At 42.3% G+C, this 17,127-nt stretch overlaps 1 protein-coding gene across 6 annotated transcripts in view; it reads right to left on the bottom strand.

Moving 5' to 3' along the window:
* Positions 1-17,127, bottom strand: part of MAP4K3 (mitogen-activated protein kinase kinase kinase kinase 3) — a 185,355-nt gene that overhangs the window by 132,198 nt on the left and 36,030 nt on the right. For all 6 annotated transcript variants that reach the window (XM_072140746.1, XM_072140747.1, XM_072140750.1 and 3 more), the window contains exon 2: positions 4,389-4,446. In XM_072140746.1, coding sequence (XP_071996847.1) covers positions 4,389-4,446 — 58 coding nt within the window. The remainder of the gene's footprint in view (positions 1-4,388; positions 4,447-17,127) is intronic.

Below are 17,127 nucleotides of genomic sequence, written 5' to 3'. Positions count from 1 at the left end.
CAGCCAGCCCCCTGTCGTGTATATCCTGCCATCCCCCTGTAGTGTATAGCCTGTATAAGCCGAGGTGAGGTTTTTCACCACATTTTTTGTGCTGAAAAACTCTGCATACACGGTAATTGCAACAAGGTATTGCGTATTCATTTAAATCAGTATTTCAAATCCATAAAGTGACTGCATGTATTCTAACGGTGTAAGTACAAAGTGAAGTAATATTTTTATACCAGTAGTTTGCAAGGCCCGGGTAAGTACTACAGATACAAAGAGCTAAGCTACAATGGAAAAATTGCACTTGTGTTTGATCACTATAAGAATAGTGAAGTGTGAACAAGGCCTAGCATTGACTCTTATCTACCACTCTCCATTTACCAAGCTATGGTCCTGCCAATATGGCCTACTACGATGGAAATTAGTCAATGCAAATTTAGGAGTATTGCAACATAAGAATTCTGTGATTTTACGTCAGGAACTAAATCCAGCCTGGGAATTCTATCCAAGGAATTTGCCTCACAGAAGTAAATACCAAAGACCACCAGTGATGACATAGATCCACCAAGAGATCTTCAAATTGTGACTTACACATTGTCTTAGCCACATCTGGACATGATGTACTAAGACAGATAATAACAAGCCACCACACAGCCTGCATTCAACAGCCTGCATGTACCCACCCCATACAGTCAGTCAGACAGATAACACGCACCATTCTCAGAACGCTGAAATTTCCGGGCAGAGATTTAGAGAAGGAAATTTACTACTCCGGGGTCATATCCTGTAACAACATTCCATTTAAAGGATGGAGCTGCAAGACACTGCAAGAATCTGCTTTACAATCCATAAATATCCGACTCCTCCACCTTCCATCTGGAGATCCCGCTCCTTCCTCATATTTGTTTACTTGAAATGGGTCATCTGATAATTTTTTCCTTTATGAATAAGTATGGCTTTCTTCTCTTTACACTGCCCAAAACCACCTGGCATTGAACCTCTTCCCCCATACGAGGCACGCCGGCGGGCACCCCAGTACTTGGTGCATAGAGGAGCTTCCTTGTATAAAGATCAGTAGGAAATATGAATGGTGGGGGACATTTATCAGTTCTAGTACACCAATTTTTTTTTGCCTACAACCCCTAAAATAATCGCAACTACTGACAAACCGCCAATAATTCTGATTATTTTCTCCTTCACGCCACCTACACATCAAGAGGGCCTTCCTGCCTGTGACTGCGTACTCGCTATAGCCTGTAAACGCTCACCGCTGCACTGTTGCAGCTATTTGCACAAATCTACACCACCCACCAGATACATCATGAGGTTTAAGCCCCCTCATGTGGCAGGGAGCATGCATGATAACTTGGATAAATTCCCCCTCCCCATAATGCTTGTGATTTGGGAACTGGTAGACCCCGGTTAACCATTAAAAATTATGTAACTGTACTATGAGAAGATATCAGTAATAAAACACAAGTAAGGGGCAATATTAGTAAAACACTTCTGTTTAGCAGCAGTAGACAGCAATGTACTGTGCTATTCTTAGCATCCTCCACTTACTGTACCAGAACATGTTACTTAAAGCAAACCTGTCACGTCGGGCCTGATTTCCTATCTGTCAGAAGCTGCAGAACAGGAGATGAATAAAATGATATTTAGTCTTGTGGGAAAATAATCAGCTTAATTTGTGTCTTATTCATGTAAATCTCTGCTTTTTCTAGGCTTAGTCTAGTAGGTGGTCGTGCTCAATGGCTGACAGCATGAGAAACCGCTGTCACTAACAGGACCGCCCACAGACTCCTAGGGACAGAAATTTAATTATAAAATGATGCTTTTGTTATAAAACTGTATAATAATCTGTACAGTTCCTGTGCTTAGTAACATGCTGAATATTTATTCATTGTATGATCAATGCAATTTCCACACCCCAGACTATAATCTGTCTACAGAACAACGGGGTCCTCCAGACCCTGCCCTGCCTGCTGCTAAGTCCTCCACATCCTGGAAGAGAATGAATGAAGTGGTTGCTGCCCCTCTTTTGCACCGACTTGTAGTGAAGTAAGTGTGATCCTACAGTAGGCATCAGCTACCTGGAGGAGAATTGGGTGTTTTCTATTGTGGAGGCCAATGTAGGTCCCTCAGGTAGGACCTCCACATAGTTGAGAATTGTGGCAAATATTCAATAAATGCCTAAGATGGGAAAATACTTTTAGGTTAAGTTGACAGTGGGAAAAACTGTGCCTAAGGCTGTGGAAATGGACCTGTATGCTGGTCTGATACCACGAACTGCACACATTGCACAGGATGGAGGTCCCTTTATAATACAGAGATATAATGCAGATCAGCAGCCATGGAGTTTCCGCATCATATTTCTTTATAATACTCTTACAAAATATGGACCAATCTTAAACATTAATCATATCTTTATTGTGTCAATATCATAAAATTGAATACACAAAATAAAATGAAGGTACATAGGAATCTGATATTGGAATAAGCGGGCAGCAAGTGGTGACGTTTCGGTGTTCGACACCTTTTTCAAGCCTTACACTGAAACGTCGCCACTTGCTTCAATTAAGATCACCAACTTCTAATCTGAATCTCGGAGTGTTGCACGCTTTTTCCAGTATCTATCCATGTAAGGACCCAGCAAGGACCTTTGTGGGCGCTGCACCCCTCCTTCTAAGGGGCTTCACAAAGTGCGCAGACTTGAACTCTACTACCTTTACAAAGGAATCTGGTTATATGTGGCTAGGATACTTTGCAAGGTACCCTTTACCAACCAAGACTTTAGTACAGTCTCTATATGTGTTTGAATTGTTTGCATGATGTTATTGATGTACTAACATATGCATGAGCTGTGTTATTGATATACTTTGACTTATTTACTCCTATATTGAAGTCCTATACTTTTCATTTTTGGTATTTTATATTTCTGTATGAGGCAAGGACTCCTGTCCTGTGCAAATGACTAAATGTTGAAGTTTGACCTCCTGGTCACAGTCATTAGTATCCTAGGAAGATGTAGTAAACATTTGCATGACTGCTTTTTACCCTGCGGGCAGCCTTATCGTACAATCTAAACTCACCTATCCACATGTGCCCAAAACAAAGGCAGTGGAGGCAGTGGTATAAGATATGAATAAAGGTATGGATATTTGTGATGAACCCCCACTTTCAAGGCCAGTAACGGGGTACACTTACACTAGGGAGCCTCCGAATTTACAACATAAAACCTGCCCAGCTATCCAAGATGGCGTATCCAAGATGGATGGCTAAAACTACTCCCCTGCTCTCTCAGCATCCACACAAGCTGCCACCACCTACAATTCACGCATACTAAGAAAGCCATAGGCGTCTCATTTGCACAGAGAACTCACACTAGTAAATCACACAGAATATACAATAACTAAATGTGCTATTCCATAAGAAACCTGGTAACGTAAATCTTTTCAGAAACTTAAGATTATCTAAGGCTGCAAACAGAGACTTGTTAAGTTTTAAAATGTTATATACAAAAAGTACAGTGCAAATATACACTTGTCAGATAAAAAGGTTACCAAACAATATACCTACAACACATACAAACAGCTATGAAAATAAAATGGGATGAAAACCCTTACTATGAAATAGTCAGAATTAATTGGCAAAGGCGATTCAGGCTGCCTTCCAGTGGAGATGGATATCCCAAGACTGACAAAGAGTAGATGTTGGCATAGTCTTCAAAAACCTCTACCTAATCCTGCCGCCTTTGGGATGGGAGAGGGGTGTGGGTACACCTGTACCAAGGCCCAGCACATTTCCCAAGATCAATTTACAAATCTAGCCATAGCAAACGCCACTATGAAGTATTTAGCCAATTTCCTAATGTGTATTTCCATTTACTTCTCAACTCTGACACCATAAAGGTATCTAAGGACCCTGATAATAGTTTCATTGACAAGGAATTTAAATCTATGAATTATGACCATGCTAGTTATAGTTATGCATAATCTAAGCCAACAGTTTACAGACATGGAAAACATACACATGGGAACTGGAATCGCAGCATCTACATCAATTGAACTTTTCTATTCATGGGACAGAGTACAGAGAGGAGCAGAGTAAGCATTTGGCCGTGTGGGTAGGTGTTAATTCAATTATATTATATTAAAAGTGGTTTTAGCTGTGGGGGGGGGGGGGGGGACATAACCCATAAGTATCATTTTTTACACAGAAGACACAGAAATAGTAGGAAACTATTTGTGAGCTGCTTCACTTCTTAATGCAGAACGAAAGTTGTTTAAACTTTTGGAAGATAAAAACATTATACTGTCATTATAAGGTATTCATGCTTATTCTTTCCACCCCATGCTCAAACACACCAGGCACTAAAAATCCCAGCGCCATAAGCTTCTTACCCGGTTCCAGTTTGATAACTTTAATTGCTGCCAGTTCTCCTGTGTTGACATTGCGAGCCTGCAAAACAAAAAGCAAACAAATCCTTTAAGATAAGTTCTAAAACCCAAATACAGAATGACTCCAGGTGCTCTGCAATGAGGAAGTAGTATAAAAGGAGGATTCACAATTCAATTATATAATAATTCTGAAAGCCAAGTTGTTTCCCACAGTGAATACCAGACATATACCTAAAATACAAAGCGGAAAGTATGAATGTAGTGTGTCTATTACTTATTTGGCTTTATTTGTGCGGTTTCACACATAGGCAGTAAATCGCCATGTGGCCATATACAGCTACGTTAAGCCGTGAGCATGTGCAGCACGTATGTATGATGCAAGGACTCCCGTCCTGTGCAATGTGTTGAGTCTATGGGATTTAACCAACATACGGCCGGGCCTTAGGCTGGATTAGCTGACCAGCTCATGTGCATGTAGGAATTCCACTCTGGCAGTAGATGTCAACGAAAAGAAGGGTCAAGTATTCTTAAATCCCAAAGGAAGTAACTTCTATCTACTTCCTGAAAAAAACTGATTGTAGACAGCAATTTATAATAAAATGTTTGAGTAAGTTTTACAGAGATTTGGCTGTACACTATCATTGACCCATCCATCAGATAGATTATTGATAGGTAATGGGCGAGTCCAAGACCCAGCACCTCTGCAAATCGGTTGATTTACCCTATGAACAGAGGCTAAGGAAGAAATCTCTATCAGGTGATTATCCTATCAAGTGAATGTTGTTGCAGGGTGAGAGAGAGAGAGAGAGACACATCTTTTTCTGTCTCAATCCATACGGTCATACAACTGATCAGCACCCCACCCATCACCTATTATAGTTAGCTTCCTTTAAAGAAGCTGTCCCAACTTCGGAAGACAGGGGACAACTTCCCAGTCAGCGAGGGGTTAGCAGCTTGGATCCCCAGCAATTAAAACAGGGACCCAGTTCTCAGTAATAAGTGGAACAGCAGGCCAAAAAAGCGCCCTGCCACTCCATTCAGTTCTATGAGAGCGGTTGAAGATTGCCAAGCAGAACCACACATTAGTAGGAATGGGATCCCCATTGCCTGGATTGCCGAGCATCCCATTTTCTTGATTGTTAGGGGTCCCAGCTGTCAGATCCTGCAGAGTGAGTATGACTTCTGCAGTTGGAACAGCCCCTTTAATGCCCCCTACAAGTGCCCAGGGGGCAGTTTCTTCATGTGCACAGTTTTTTATACAGAACACAACTGTGTGTCTTCCCTCTGATATAGAAAAGGAGAAAAAAAGGCAAACAAGGAGAGACCGGGTCGCGCTCATAGAGTAGTAGTTTTAAGTTAGTTAAACATAGCTGGTGATATTACGTATAATCAAAAGGACTGAGGCTCACCAGATGTAGTTGTGCTAAGTTAGGCACAACACTAGTTATCGCTCAGTTGTGATAGTAGGGGTGCTGCCCTCAGACAGTGGACATCGAGACGCGGTTGCCAGGACGGTCAGGATGGAGGTAAAACGTGGTGGGTTGGATGCTGTCTAATGTGGCGCACACTCAGGTTCAGATGGATACGTCAAGTAAGGTAAAGTATTTATTGGTAATCTCGGGACACCGAGTGTCCCGAGATTACCAATAAATACTTTACCTTACTTGACGTATCCATCTGAACCTGAGTGTGCGCCACATTAGACAGCATCCAACCCACCACGTTTTCCCTCTGATATGGTCTTGTGATATGGTGCTTGAGTCATAACAAACAGTAAAGGAGAGGCAGAACCCAATGCAGAGAGCTGTGGGCCTCCTCCTGGGCTCTTGTAATCGTGGCACAAGGGGCATTGATACATTTAAGTCCCAAACATAAGGTCACAACCACCTTGGAGGTGGCGCCATTCAGAGGAGGTGTACCCTCCACTTTTTGTCCCCCACCCTTGCCGGCAGGCTCACCTATTGAGGTCTTTAAGGATCGTGTCCTGGAGGAGGTGCATGCGCTGATGTATCCCGTAGCACCCAAAAACCTCACAGAAGAAGAGCTCCGGGCACTCCATGATCTCAGTGCACGTACCGACCTTGTGGTGAAGCCTGCCGACAAGGGGGGAAATGTGGTAATAATGACCAGGACAGCCTACGAAAAAGAGGCCCTGCGCCAGCTGTTGGATACGGAGACGTATGTAAGATTAGATGGTAACCCCACCTGCAAGTATCAGGATAAACTCCGGTCCTATCTGCGCTGGAGCGTGGAGCAGAAAATTATTTCCGAAAAAACAGCTTCTAGGCTGTTCCCTCCCAATCCACGGCACTCCAACTGGTATTTCCTCCCCAAAGTGCATAAGACCCTTGTCGATCCCCCGGGCCGCCCAATTGTGGCAGGGATCGGCTCTTTGTTCGAACCCCTGTCACAATACTTGGATTGGCTCCTCCGCCCCCTCTTGAGGGACATCCCTTCGTACCTCAAGGATACGAATGCCTTTTTGGGGATATTGGAAGATTTACACTGGCAGGAAAACTACAGCCTTGCATCGATAGATGTAGAGAGTCTGTATACACGGATCCCCCAGGACTTGGGAGTAGATTGCATCAAGGAGGTATTGATCAACGCCGGCCGGGAGGAGAAGTACATCGACTTTGTATGTGAGGGTCTGAGATTATTGTTGTCCCATAATGCCTTCACATTCGGTGGCAAGTGGTTCGCCCAGAGGACAGGTACGGCCATGGGCACCCCTGTAGCGTGCACCTTTGCCAATATTTTTCTGGCATGTTTTGAGAGCCGCTATGTCCTTTCCCTGGGCAACCACTATGCACAGAATATGAAGGCATACCACCGATATGTGGATGATGTGTTTATAGTGTGGGAGGGATCTGAGCTGGAGTTCCACTCATTCGTACAGTACCTCAATACAGTTAATACGATGAACATGCGATTCACATCGGTGTTTGGAAACAAAAGCATAGATTTCGTGGATGTACGGGTTACAGTGTCTGAGGGTAGGCTCTCCGTAAGCATTCCGTAAGCCTACAGCCACCAACTCCCTGCTGCATTTTGGTAGTTTCCACCCGGAGCATACTAAGACCAGCCTACCTTACAGTCAGTTCCTCCGACTTAGACGAATTAACAGCGACGAAAGCAGATTTCAAATCCAAGCAGAGGAGTTGAAGGCCAGGTTTAGGGACCGGGGATATCCAGCAGGACTACTAGAGGAGGCACAGGGGAAGGCAATGAATGTCCCTCGGAGGGACTTGTTGAAGGGCAGGAGGAGGACCCCTGGGGGGATAGAGGGAACAGAGAACAGGTTTTCCTTCTCCTTTAGATACTCCCCCTGTGAGAGGGCCATACGATCGGCCATTCAAAGGAATTGGCATATCCTCACTCAGGATCCAGATTTAGCCAGTATTTCAGGTGCTAGACCGCTAGTCGCTTTCAGGAGAAGCACCACTATTAGAGACAGATTGGTCCATAGTAAACTTCCATCAATGGGAGGGACATGGTTATCTAGGGATTCACCCACTGGCAATCACAGATGCGGTCACTGCAACTACTGCAACCTAAATGGCCAACTAAAGGTTGCAGAGTTTGGAGGGGTGAGACAGGTAGTGAAGTCGCTGATAACTTGTCGGTCGGACTTCGTGGTGTATGTGGTCTACTGCCCCTGTGGTCATTTCTACATTGGGAAAACCATTAGGAAATTATTTACCCGATTTAGGGAGCATCGAAGATCCATTACTAAAGGTAATGGAAGCCCCCGTCTGATTGAACACGTACAACGAGTACACGGGGGCAACCCAGATGTTCTCAAGTTCTCTGGCATTGAGAGGATTGAGCATAAGGGCGTGGGAGGGGACCGTGCAAAACTCCTCCTTCAGCGTGAGAGCAGGCTCATTAGTAAATTTGGGGCCCTGGGCCCTTTGGGACTCAATGACCGCAACGAGCTCAATGTATTCTTGTGATATTTACTATCTCTTCCTTTTTCTTCTTTCATACTGGTCAGGTTACCTTGGCCACCTAATCCCAAGCCACCATTTTTACTATAACTTGGAGCATATGCTCATACAGTATTCCGCGACCTGCGCCCCTTACCATATAGCACCCTGCGCCCTTTATAGCACCCTGCGCCCCTTACCCTCTTCAAATTGTAGGGTAGTATTAATAGTTCGCTGTACGTAAGTGCCATTTAGCATGGATCGACGATCAGATCGTCGCAGCTTTAGTGTCTTCTTGTTTTTAGCTTCAGCAGTGGGATTGAACCTCCAGTCCGGGTTTTGGAAGGACCTCCATGCCGGGCCTGACGATCTATCATCCTCCCACTTACCTGAATAGTTTTAATTATCACCTGGTTGTCACATATACTTTGTCTCCTTGTGTGTTTATATAAGGATATTCATGTGCATCACTGAACTATTGTTGCGGTCTCATTGTCACAGGTGTTGTAATGCATTGCTTGTTACTAGGTATGGCCACGCCCACTAGGCATGGCCACGCCCACTAGGTTTAGTCACGCCCACCCGCTGTCATATGTATTTTAGCGATGATGCGGAGGGGCGTGGCCATCGGCTTGAGAAAGCGCCACAGTGCGTGAAACGGCCCCGTTGCTGGAACCTGTCTGTTTACCCCCCTGCATGCTTCCCCACCAATAAAGGACGCTTTTCCTGCTTTTTGAACCGGTGAGTGCCGTCATCTTTCTCTATGTTTATGTATGGATATCCTCTTTTATACATTGATTGAGCACCGCTGGAAAGTCCTGCCGTGATCACCCCTGCCCCTGGAGAGTCGGGCACGCGTTGGGCTGTCGGCGGTATCGTTGGGGCTGTGCCCGCCAGAGACTTTTTTCCATTTAATATTCCCAAACATAAAATCTGCATTTGATTTTCACACACACACATATATATATCTCAGACTCCCTAAACGTCAATGATATTGTGGTAACCATGACCAAAAGGTGATTCTTTCCTAAATAAATGTGAATAACTGCTTTTATAATAATCTTTATTTATATAGCTTTGGGATTGACACGTTTTACCCAAAAGCTACAACAAGATCACAGTGTGTTCTCTAAGCATTTCTGATGACCCGGGGCTGGATCTTGTGGACTCCATGCTTACCATTTTTTAAGCCCAAGGTTAGTGTATTACAAGGAAAAATGGTAAGAAACAACTTCCATCTTTAATTTCCCCATGTCCCGAACCCATGCCCCCTTTTGTGAGAAGCCTTTTGCCTGCAAGTAAACAGTGTGCAGTGAAATGAATGTAATACGTTAAGCATCTTAGCTGACCTCACTTGATGCGCTATGACAAAACTGTCTGTTCTGTTAATGTCATACTGAGGTGTTCAGACTCCAACACGAAGAAGGTACAGAAACCATTGTGGTGACAAGTTCCCAGGCGTCAGTCAGAGACTGGCATAGATTATACGCATAAGTTGCTCCCGTCCAATTACTGCCTTGATTATCACCCACTTTTCTTTTGCAAAAGTTGTTAAATCTTGTGTTAACTAGAGAAAAAGTTGGTGTGAAAACTTTTGTTTGAGTGTAACACGCTCAGTTCTAAGGTTTACTTACTGGTCCCTTACTTGTACAGTTTGTGCACCCCAGGTCCTCATACTCTTACTAGCAAAAATATAACTTGGGTTTCCATTCCATATAGTATTATTCATGAGGTAGAGAGAAGGTCGCATTGACCAGTCTCGGTATATACACTACAAGCAATCTGATGGGCACCGCCGGTCCAGAAGGTCTCCTTTCATCTTCTCAGGTCCTTTTATTGTGAAGCGGGTGCCTGTGCAGTTGTTCTCAATTGTTTCGCGACTTAGAGAAGTCACATGAACATCAGCCTTATTCGATTACAATGCTTTAGATGTCACAGTCACCTTGTTCTTAAAGGGTGACACAATCGTTACATGAAATCTACCAGCAAAATAAAGCAGGGACACTTACTCATAGATCAACAAGGTCCCTTAACTCTCATGTGTCTGGGTCCGAAGAAGAGGGAGGTCCTCCCTTGAAACGTGTTACCCTTGGATTTTACACTACCCCTGGTTTTTACCAATACAAATCCTTAATCTACCTATTGGATTGGCGCCTCTTCTCACTGATGGTTTATTATGATGGATTTCCTTTAACCACAGGAAATGCATTGTGACCATCACCCAATAATTCCCTACATGCAGTCTGGACAATGCGTTTGTTAGAAACGCAGTGTCTGCGTCAAAGTCTATAGCACAAATATACTGTGTTATACTTTGTTTTTCAAAGTTCCTGTGCGAGAAAGTAAAGTAAAGAAAAATTGGCAAACAACAGGCAAATCACAGGAAGAAGTGGTTATTACAAGTATTCATGAAATCCTCACAATGACTAAGGCTTTTCATTTTGTCTACACGCAAGCTTCAGTTTTTGTAAAAAAGAACAAAACCTCATTACATTAACAAAAAAGTTATCTTTAAATAAAAGTTGAATATCATTGAATTTTGAATAGATTTAAATGGGTTTTCTTATAGATGTCACTTATCCCTTATGGACAGTTATAGGTGACTTTATTTAGGTGTCTGGCCTTTGAGTGTCCAGTGGGACACCTGGAGATCACAAGAATGGGGAATCAGACATGAACTTGAGCTTTCCAGGTGTATGAAGCATTGGTCTGTATGCAGACATGTGCTCCACATGCTCATATGCTGTCCTTAGGCAGTTAATGGAGTCTTGGCCACGTGTGCTCCAAGAAGGGCAGGGGAAAAGGGAAGCATTGGTGCTGTAGTACAAATAGTATTACTCCTTCTGATTTTACAATATTGTCTGCTATATGTGGGGTGGTGTAGGCTTTCCTTATAACTAGACTTACAACATATGCTGATAAATATTGTAAGAGGTTTCATGACGTAGAAATGAGATGCCGCCCATCCCCCATGATTGTATAATGCTCCATGCACTTTGGACTTTTTACATCATTTATATTTATGTGAACCAACGTACCCATAGGAATATCTCAACATACACAGGCTTTTCACACTACTAAATAGGAGCCTGAGGAGCTCAGATACATGAGTGGATAGACTTCAAAGATCTTAGGTTTCCCTACGTCCACAGAAGCTGGCTCAGTTCTGCCTCTTGTCAGAAGACATTGTAGGCTTCAACGATATCTTCTCACCATCAACCCGAAAGGCCATAACCTGGGTTGCAGGAACCTAAGGCGATAGATCAAACCTAACGTTCTCAGGTTCATGTTTACCGTAATGTGACTTCTACCTGAATCACCTGCATCTGTTGGTGGCATTACCATAATGTTCAGGCTATATTCAAATCACTTTTTTACGGCACATTCTGTGTATACACCAGGAAAGCTCCAGGCTTTAATGCTAAACCTGTCCATAGACATATACTGGCAAAGGGAGGTGTCATTTTTGTCTCCATCTGCACCACAGATGTTGGATCCTGAAGGAAAAAAACACTTTCCATTCTGCTTCCTGCTGCAAAGCTTCAGCAGAGGCCATTGGAAACTACTTACTGCATCCATCCACAGCCTCTGCTGAGCATATGTTATGGGAGGTCCTCAGTGTTGAAACGGTCAACATAATGACAATGACGGCACTGAGGAAAAACCCTGATCATAGGCAGTAGTCGTTGTTCATTCCTCCTCCTGCTTTAAGGGGAAAGGGGACGATACAGGATGATATATCCCCTGCAGGAGAATACAGTAGCCCTCCATTGAAAGTCAGTATTGCACCCAAAGTATCATGCAATGGAGGCCTATGTAGCGTAACTTATCTAGAGGAAACAGATACATAATTTAAATGAAGTGTCAAAATGGGTTAATATTTTGAGACATTTTGTTTCAGTTCAAGGTAAGAATATGTAAATGTTCGCTATCCATACACAAGTTCTAGCCTATTTATTTGTTGAGGGTAAAAAGGGGTTTTTATAATTCTTAATCCCTTGGATCACATCATTCGGCCCAACCTTGGCCTCAGTGTAACGACCTACGCTTCCGGTCTACATGGAAGGCTGCACCGCAGGCGCATGGGGGGTAGTATTTGGTTTCTTTCCTCTTCTCCAGCCATCTAAGGGTTTTCTGGTATAACTGATATTTACACTGAAGAAAATGACCACTAAGATGTCCAAATCAGCCAACAACAGCATGGGATGCCCGCAGGTATACAGGAACTGACTACTGTGCAGCGCTAATGGCGAATGTTGCTTACTGCACCTGTAATCATTTTCTGCTGAATGTTTTTTCAGAGACAATGAATTGCATTTGTAAGAGAATAGAGTTATAAATGAGTCATTTCCACTCTCAATATTAAGGTGTTATTACTGAATATACTAAGAATGCGAAATAATGCAAAATGTCAAAAAATGTCTTATTCAGGAAACCAAAAGTGGAAGTGTAGGAATAACAAAGAAGAGTAGCCGCAGACTTTTGTGAAATCCTGTCTCTCATATTCTTAAGACTGGGATTCAGGCACTGATGGCAGATTCAATTCTGCGGCAATTCTCTGGAATTCATGAAGTTTTAGCAAAGATAAATTTACATGTTAAATTATGTAGAATGCTTATCGGAAAATATCAATAGCAACTGAACCTCCACTCCTGTATGAATGGAATGGGCGCAGAATGCTTTGGCACTCCTTTTTGTTAGCTGTATAGGGACAGGCAAAATAAGTAGTGACCTGAATAGAAGATAGGTCCAATGCCTTCAATAGTCACTTCTTCACACGGCCTCCGTAACCTCCAAGCAGAGGAGTCATTTTCTTACTTTCACTTTTAATTAATAGTGTGAGAAACCTCTCAGATGCTGTGGTCACATCCAAAGTAACTGAGGGGTAAAAAGTTTGGGACTGGAGTTCTGATAAGGCTTCCTAACGACAAATCTCTTCTGTGTAACACAGCACAGAACCAGCAGCTATTGTTCTTCTTTATTCATTATTTTCTACATATCCCTCAGTGACGGCCATGCACAAATCACAGGATTTTCAGGGATAGAAGAAGGGTTTACATATGATGACTAAACGTACAATTTTGCCAGTGTAATGTATGAAAAATGTAGAATCTTTCAGAGAGAATTGTACACTCATAGGGTAGGAACTGTATGATCTTATCGTGTTATGAGACAGCCATGGAGCTACACCCAAGATCTAATAGGTTTATTGTGCTTCTCAGTCCTGTAATACATCTTCTCCACTGCATGTTCTCCATCCTTTACTATTAGAAAAAAGCTCCTTGTATCTATGGGGGGAAAGGGAGGTAATTACTACCTGCTTTTAAATTTTCGAGTAGCACAACTCAGGCTGGGCATACATTTTACATGTGAAAGCTCACCTGGACCATCTAGTGCCCCTGTACACAGCAGACGTTAGTCCAGGAATTGGCATCAGCAAATGCACATCTAAAACTGATACCAAAGTCAACTGATGGAAACACCAACTACACGCGGTCCCCTACATAAGGACACCCGACTTGTGTCCGTTATGCCAGATGTATGGCTGGCCTGTTGGTCTATGTTACTTTGTACCTATGGTGTAAGTGGATAAATGTATGTGTTGTCACACATAACCTTATTGTTTCAAAAAACCACAAAATTATCAATAAAAATATTTTGATCAAAAAGAAAAAGAAAAAAGAAAAAGGACACCCGACTTACAGACGACCCCTAGTTACAGTCAGTCCCCTCTGCCCACTGTGACCTCTGGTGAAGCTCTCTGGATGTTACTATAGTCCCAGGCTGCACTGATCAGCTGTAAGGTGTCTGTAATGAAACTTTATTGATAATCCATGGTCCCATTACAGAAAAAAATTTTGAAACTCCAATTGTCACTGGGGCAAAACAATTTTTTTTGTCTGGATCTACAATTATAGACTATACAGTTCCAACTTACATACAAATGCAACTTAAGAACAAACCTATGGAACCTATCTTGTGCATAACCCGGGGACTGCCTGTACCAAGATTCTGTTCATTATTCCTGTCCAGCAATTATGCTAAAGCTAGTGATGGGGACTTTTGCAGTTTAGCGATGGAAATAAAGTGAGAATTTTATAATCTCATTCACAGTCATGTAACATCGGGATGACAAGTTCTTTCCACAGCACAGAAACACAGCGGAAAAACCAAAGCATGAACATGGTCCAACAACAAAGCAGAAATCACCCAATCCCTCAGCCCAGAGATGGATTACCTCTGTGCTAGCGCTGGCAGCCGACAAGGAGGAAAGGTCAGGCTGTGCCAGTGCCCATCTCAGATTGCATGGCGTAACCTGGCTCTGTACAGCAGCCTTATATCATATAATAAGAATACAAAATGTGGAACGGGTTCCCAAAGCTTTTGTTATGGGAAGGCTTTCCTGACATGTCAGTTTTAATAAACATGAAAATAACTATCCCGGAGCATCTTTTCTTACAAATCTCTTGATTGGTTCCCTGGTTTCTCATATTAGTATGGTGGCTGTCACTACATGTGGGTGTAACTTGTTGGACTCTTTCTCGTCAGCACTGAGTGGTCAAAGACATACCCTAAATCCACTTGGGTAACTACTCAGAAATAACTAGTAGGAGAGACACAAATTGTATAGGAAATATACTCCAGAATTGTTAGATCATAGAGAATGCAATTTTAAGACCCTTATTGTTATTAACCGATTACGGTAGATGAAAAATGTAGATGAAAAAACAAATGGAAACATTTAAAGTATGGATGTGTTTCAAGTACAACCACTTTAAATAACCCAGATCACATCATTTTATATGAGACTTTCCTCTCTTTCTAAAAAAGTTGACTCGGCTAAGATTTACCAAGCGAAAAAACTGGGTGCCACTCTTCATTGCTGCGTACAATAACATCTGTACTGAATGTATTTAAAGATGAGCACCTAGCAAAGCGGCTTGTTTGTCTGTGGGCCTGTCTTGAATTCCTGGGGATTATTTCGGCTTTAACTACATTACATCTCCCTGCATTTTAAATGGCTTTGTGATCAGTGGATTAGGAGGTCTGTATACAGCCTTGTTAAGCTATACAACACCAGAATGAAGACTGTGTAAGAAAAAGAAACCTCAGAATTATAATAAATCTAGATGAAGGCACTGGCACTGACACATCCTGTTTAATATCTGCTAACATGTATATGTGAAGGAGGGGAAGGGAAAATTAAAATTCCAATAACAACATGGTCTGCAACTGTAATGAAAAGCCGAGCCGTATCCTTATTATACAAAAGGATAATAACTTCTAGAGCATTTATGGCAGATCCACAAGCAATATATGTATATATTCTACCATATAGCTCTAGAAGTTAATACCCTTTTATATAATAAGGATATAGCACACACACATACACACAAACAGTTGTAGACTGTAGACTAAATATTTTACATTTATGCAAATGATCCAGAGGAGCTCACCACTCGGCTAGCTGAGTACATTCTGGCTCTTTCAGAATCTAATTTATTCACGCCCCTTCTCTTAACCTCCCCCCATGTAGGCTGGCCGCAAGCGCTGTAGACAGACGGTGACGTCACCCAGCTGTCTGCTAATCTTGCGCATGCGCGGTAACTACCTTCCTTGCGCAGCCGGGTGACATCCTCGGCTGTCTGCAGAGCTTGCGCCAGCCTACATAGGGGGAGGAAAACATAAATTTTATAAGTCGATATTTCATTATAGAAAACATGCCAGCAGGAGTCCCCCATCACCCCTAAGGTAATGAGCATCCGTTTGGGGAAAGTCTACCACCCCTAAATGTGGTGGTAGATGTCCTTTAAGCATGATGAACCAGGGACACTTAATCATAGATCCAGGCACTGTGACTCTTTATATATTTGTTATCCCTGCCCCTTTAAAATCTGGCTTTACAAACTGTTATACTGTCTGCCCCCTGCCTCCCCCCTCAGAAGCAGGAAGTGCCTAAAACAGGGGAAATTCCAATGAATTAGTTACAGGTAAAACTGAATCTCTTCCCAACAAAACTATACATCTTCTCAGCTTCACTTTTCTATAAAATGCTTAAGGCAAATTGAATGCACATGCTTTATGTGATATTTTTCCCCTTTAACGGGAGACCTTTTTTTTTTTTTACTTAAAAAAAAAAATCTTATAACAAATGATATGTTATTTTATGATCACACATTCCCTTTCATATCTGGACAGAGGGCACTGTGATAGGCACATGTTATGAAAAATTCAATAGCAGAATAGTGTATATAGGCAGCAAGCAGAAATCTGCATACCAAAGCACAGTACATAGCCCAGAAAAAGACCATATAATGACCGCAGTTACCATGGCAATTCCTGTCATATCAAGGAATAATCCTAAAATGTAACTATTTTTGAGCTAAATTTTACTTAATACATCATTTCTTAGCTTTTAACCTATTCGGTCTTCTTAAGACCATAAACTGAGAAATCTACTAAAAATTCTTCATCAATTTCTACTATGATTCACCAAGATGTATGGCCCAACTTAAACGGTTGGAAACTTTTCAACAAACTTCCTATCAATCAAAAGCCTGAGAACTGACATATTCAGCAAAAAAAAAAAAAAGTGATGGAATTAGAAACCAGGCGCACCAGCAGACATGGCCGCCTCCCCGGTGCACACAGAATTTACACTAAAATAACAACTTACGGTATACAATGCTTCTCTAGCCTGTACTGATACCTTCTTTTACTCTACTTTCTATTCTATTTCAGTAATGTAAGTGCAGGCGATAATAGTAAACTTTGTAATTTTTCTTTCTTAAAACACCTGTCATCAGGTCTGT

The sequence above is a fragment of the Engystomops pustulosus genome, chromosome 3, assembly GCF_040894005.1.
Source record: "Engystomops pustulosus chromosome 3, aEngPut4.maternal, whole genome shotgun sequence".
Classification (NCBI taxonomy): Eukaryota; Metazoa; Chordata; class Amphibia; order Anura; family Leptodactylidae; genus Engystomops; species Engystomops pustulosus.
The sequence above is the reverse complement of the archived record's forward strand: the minus strand, read 5'-3'. Positions and strand labels throughout refer to the sequence as shown.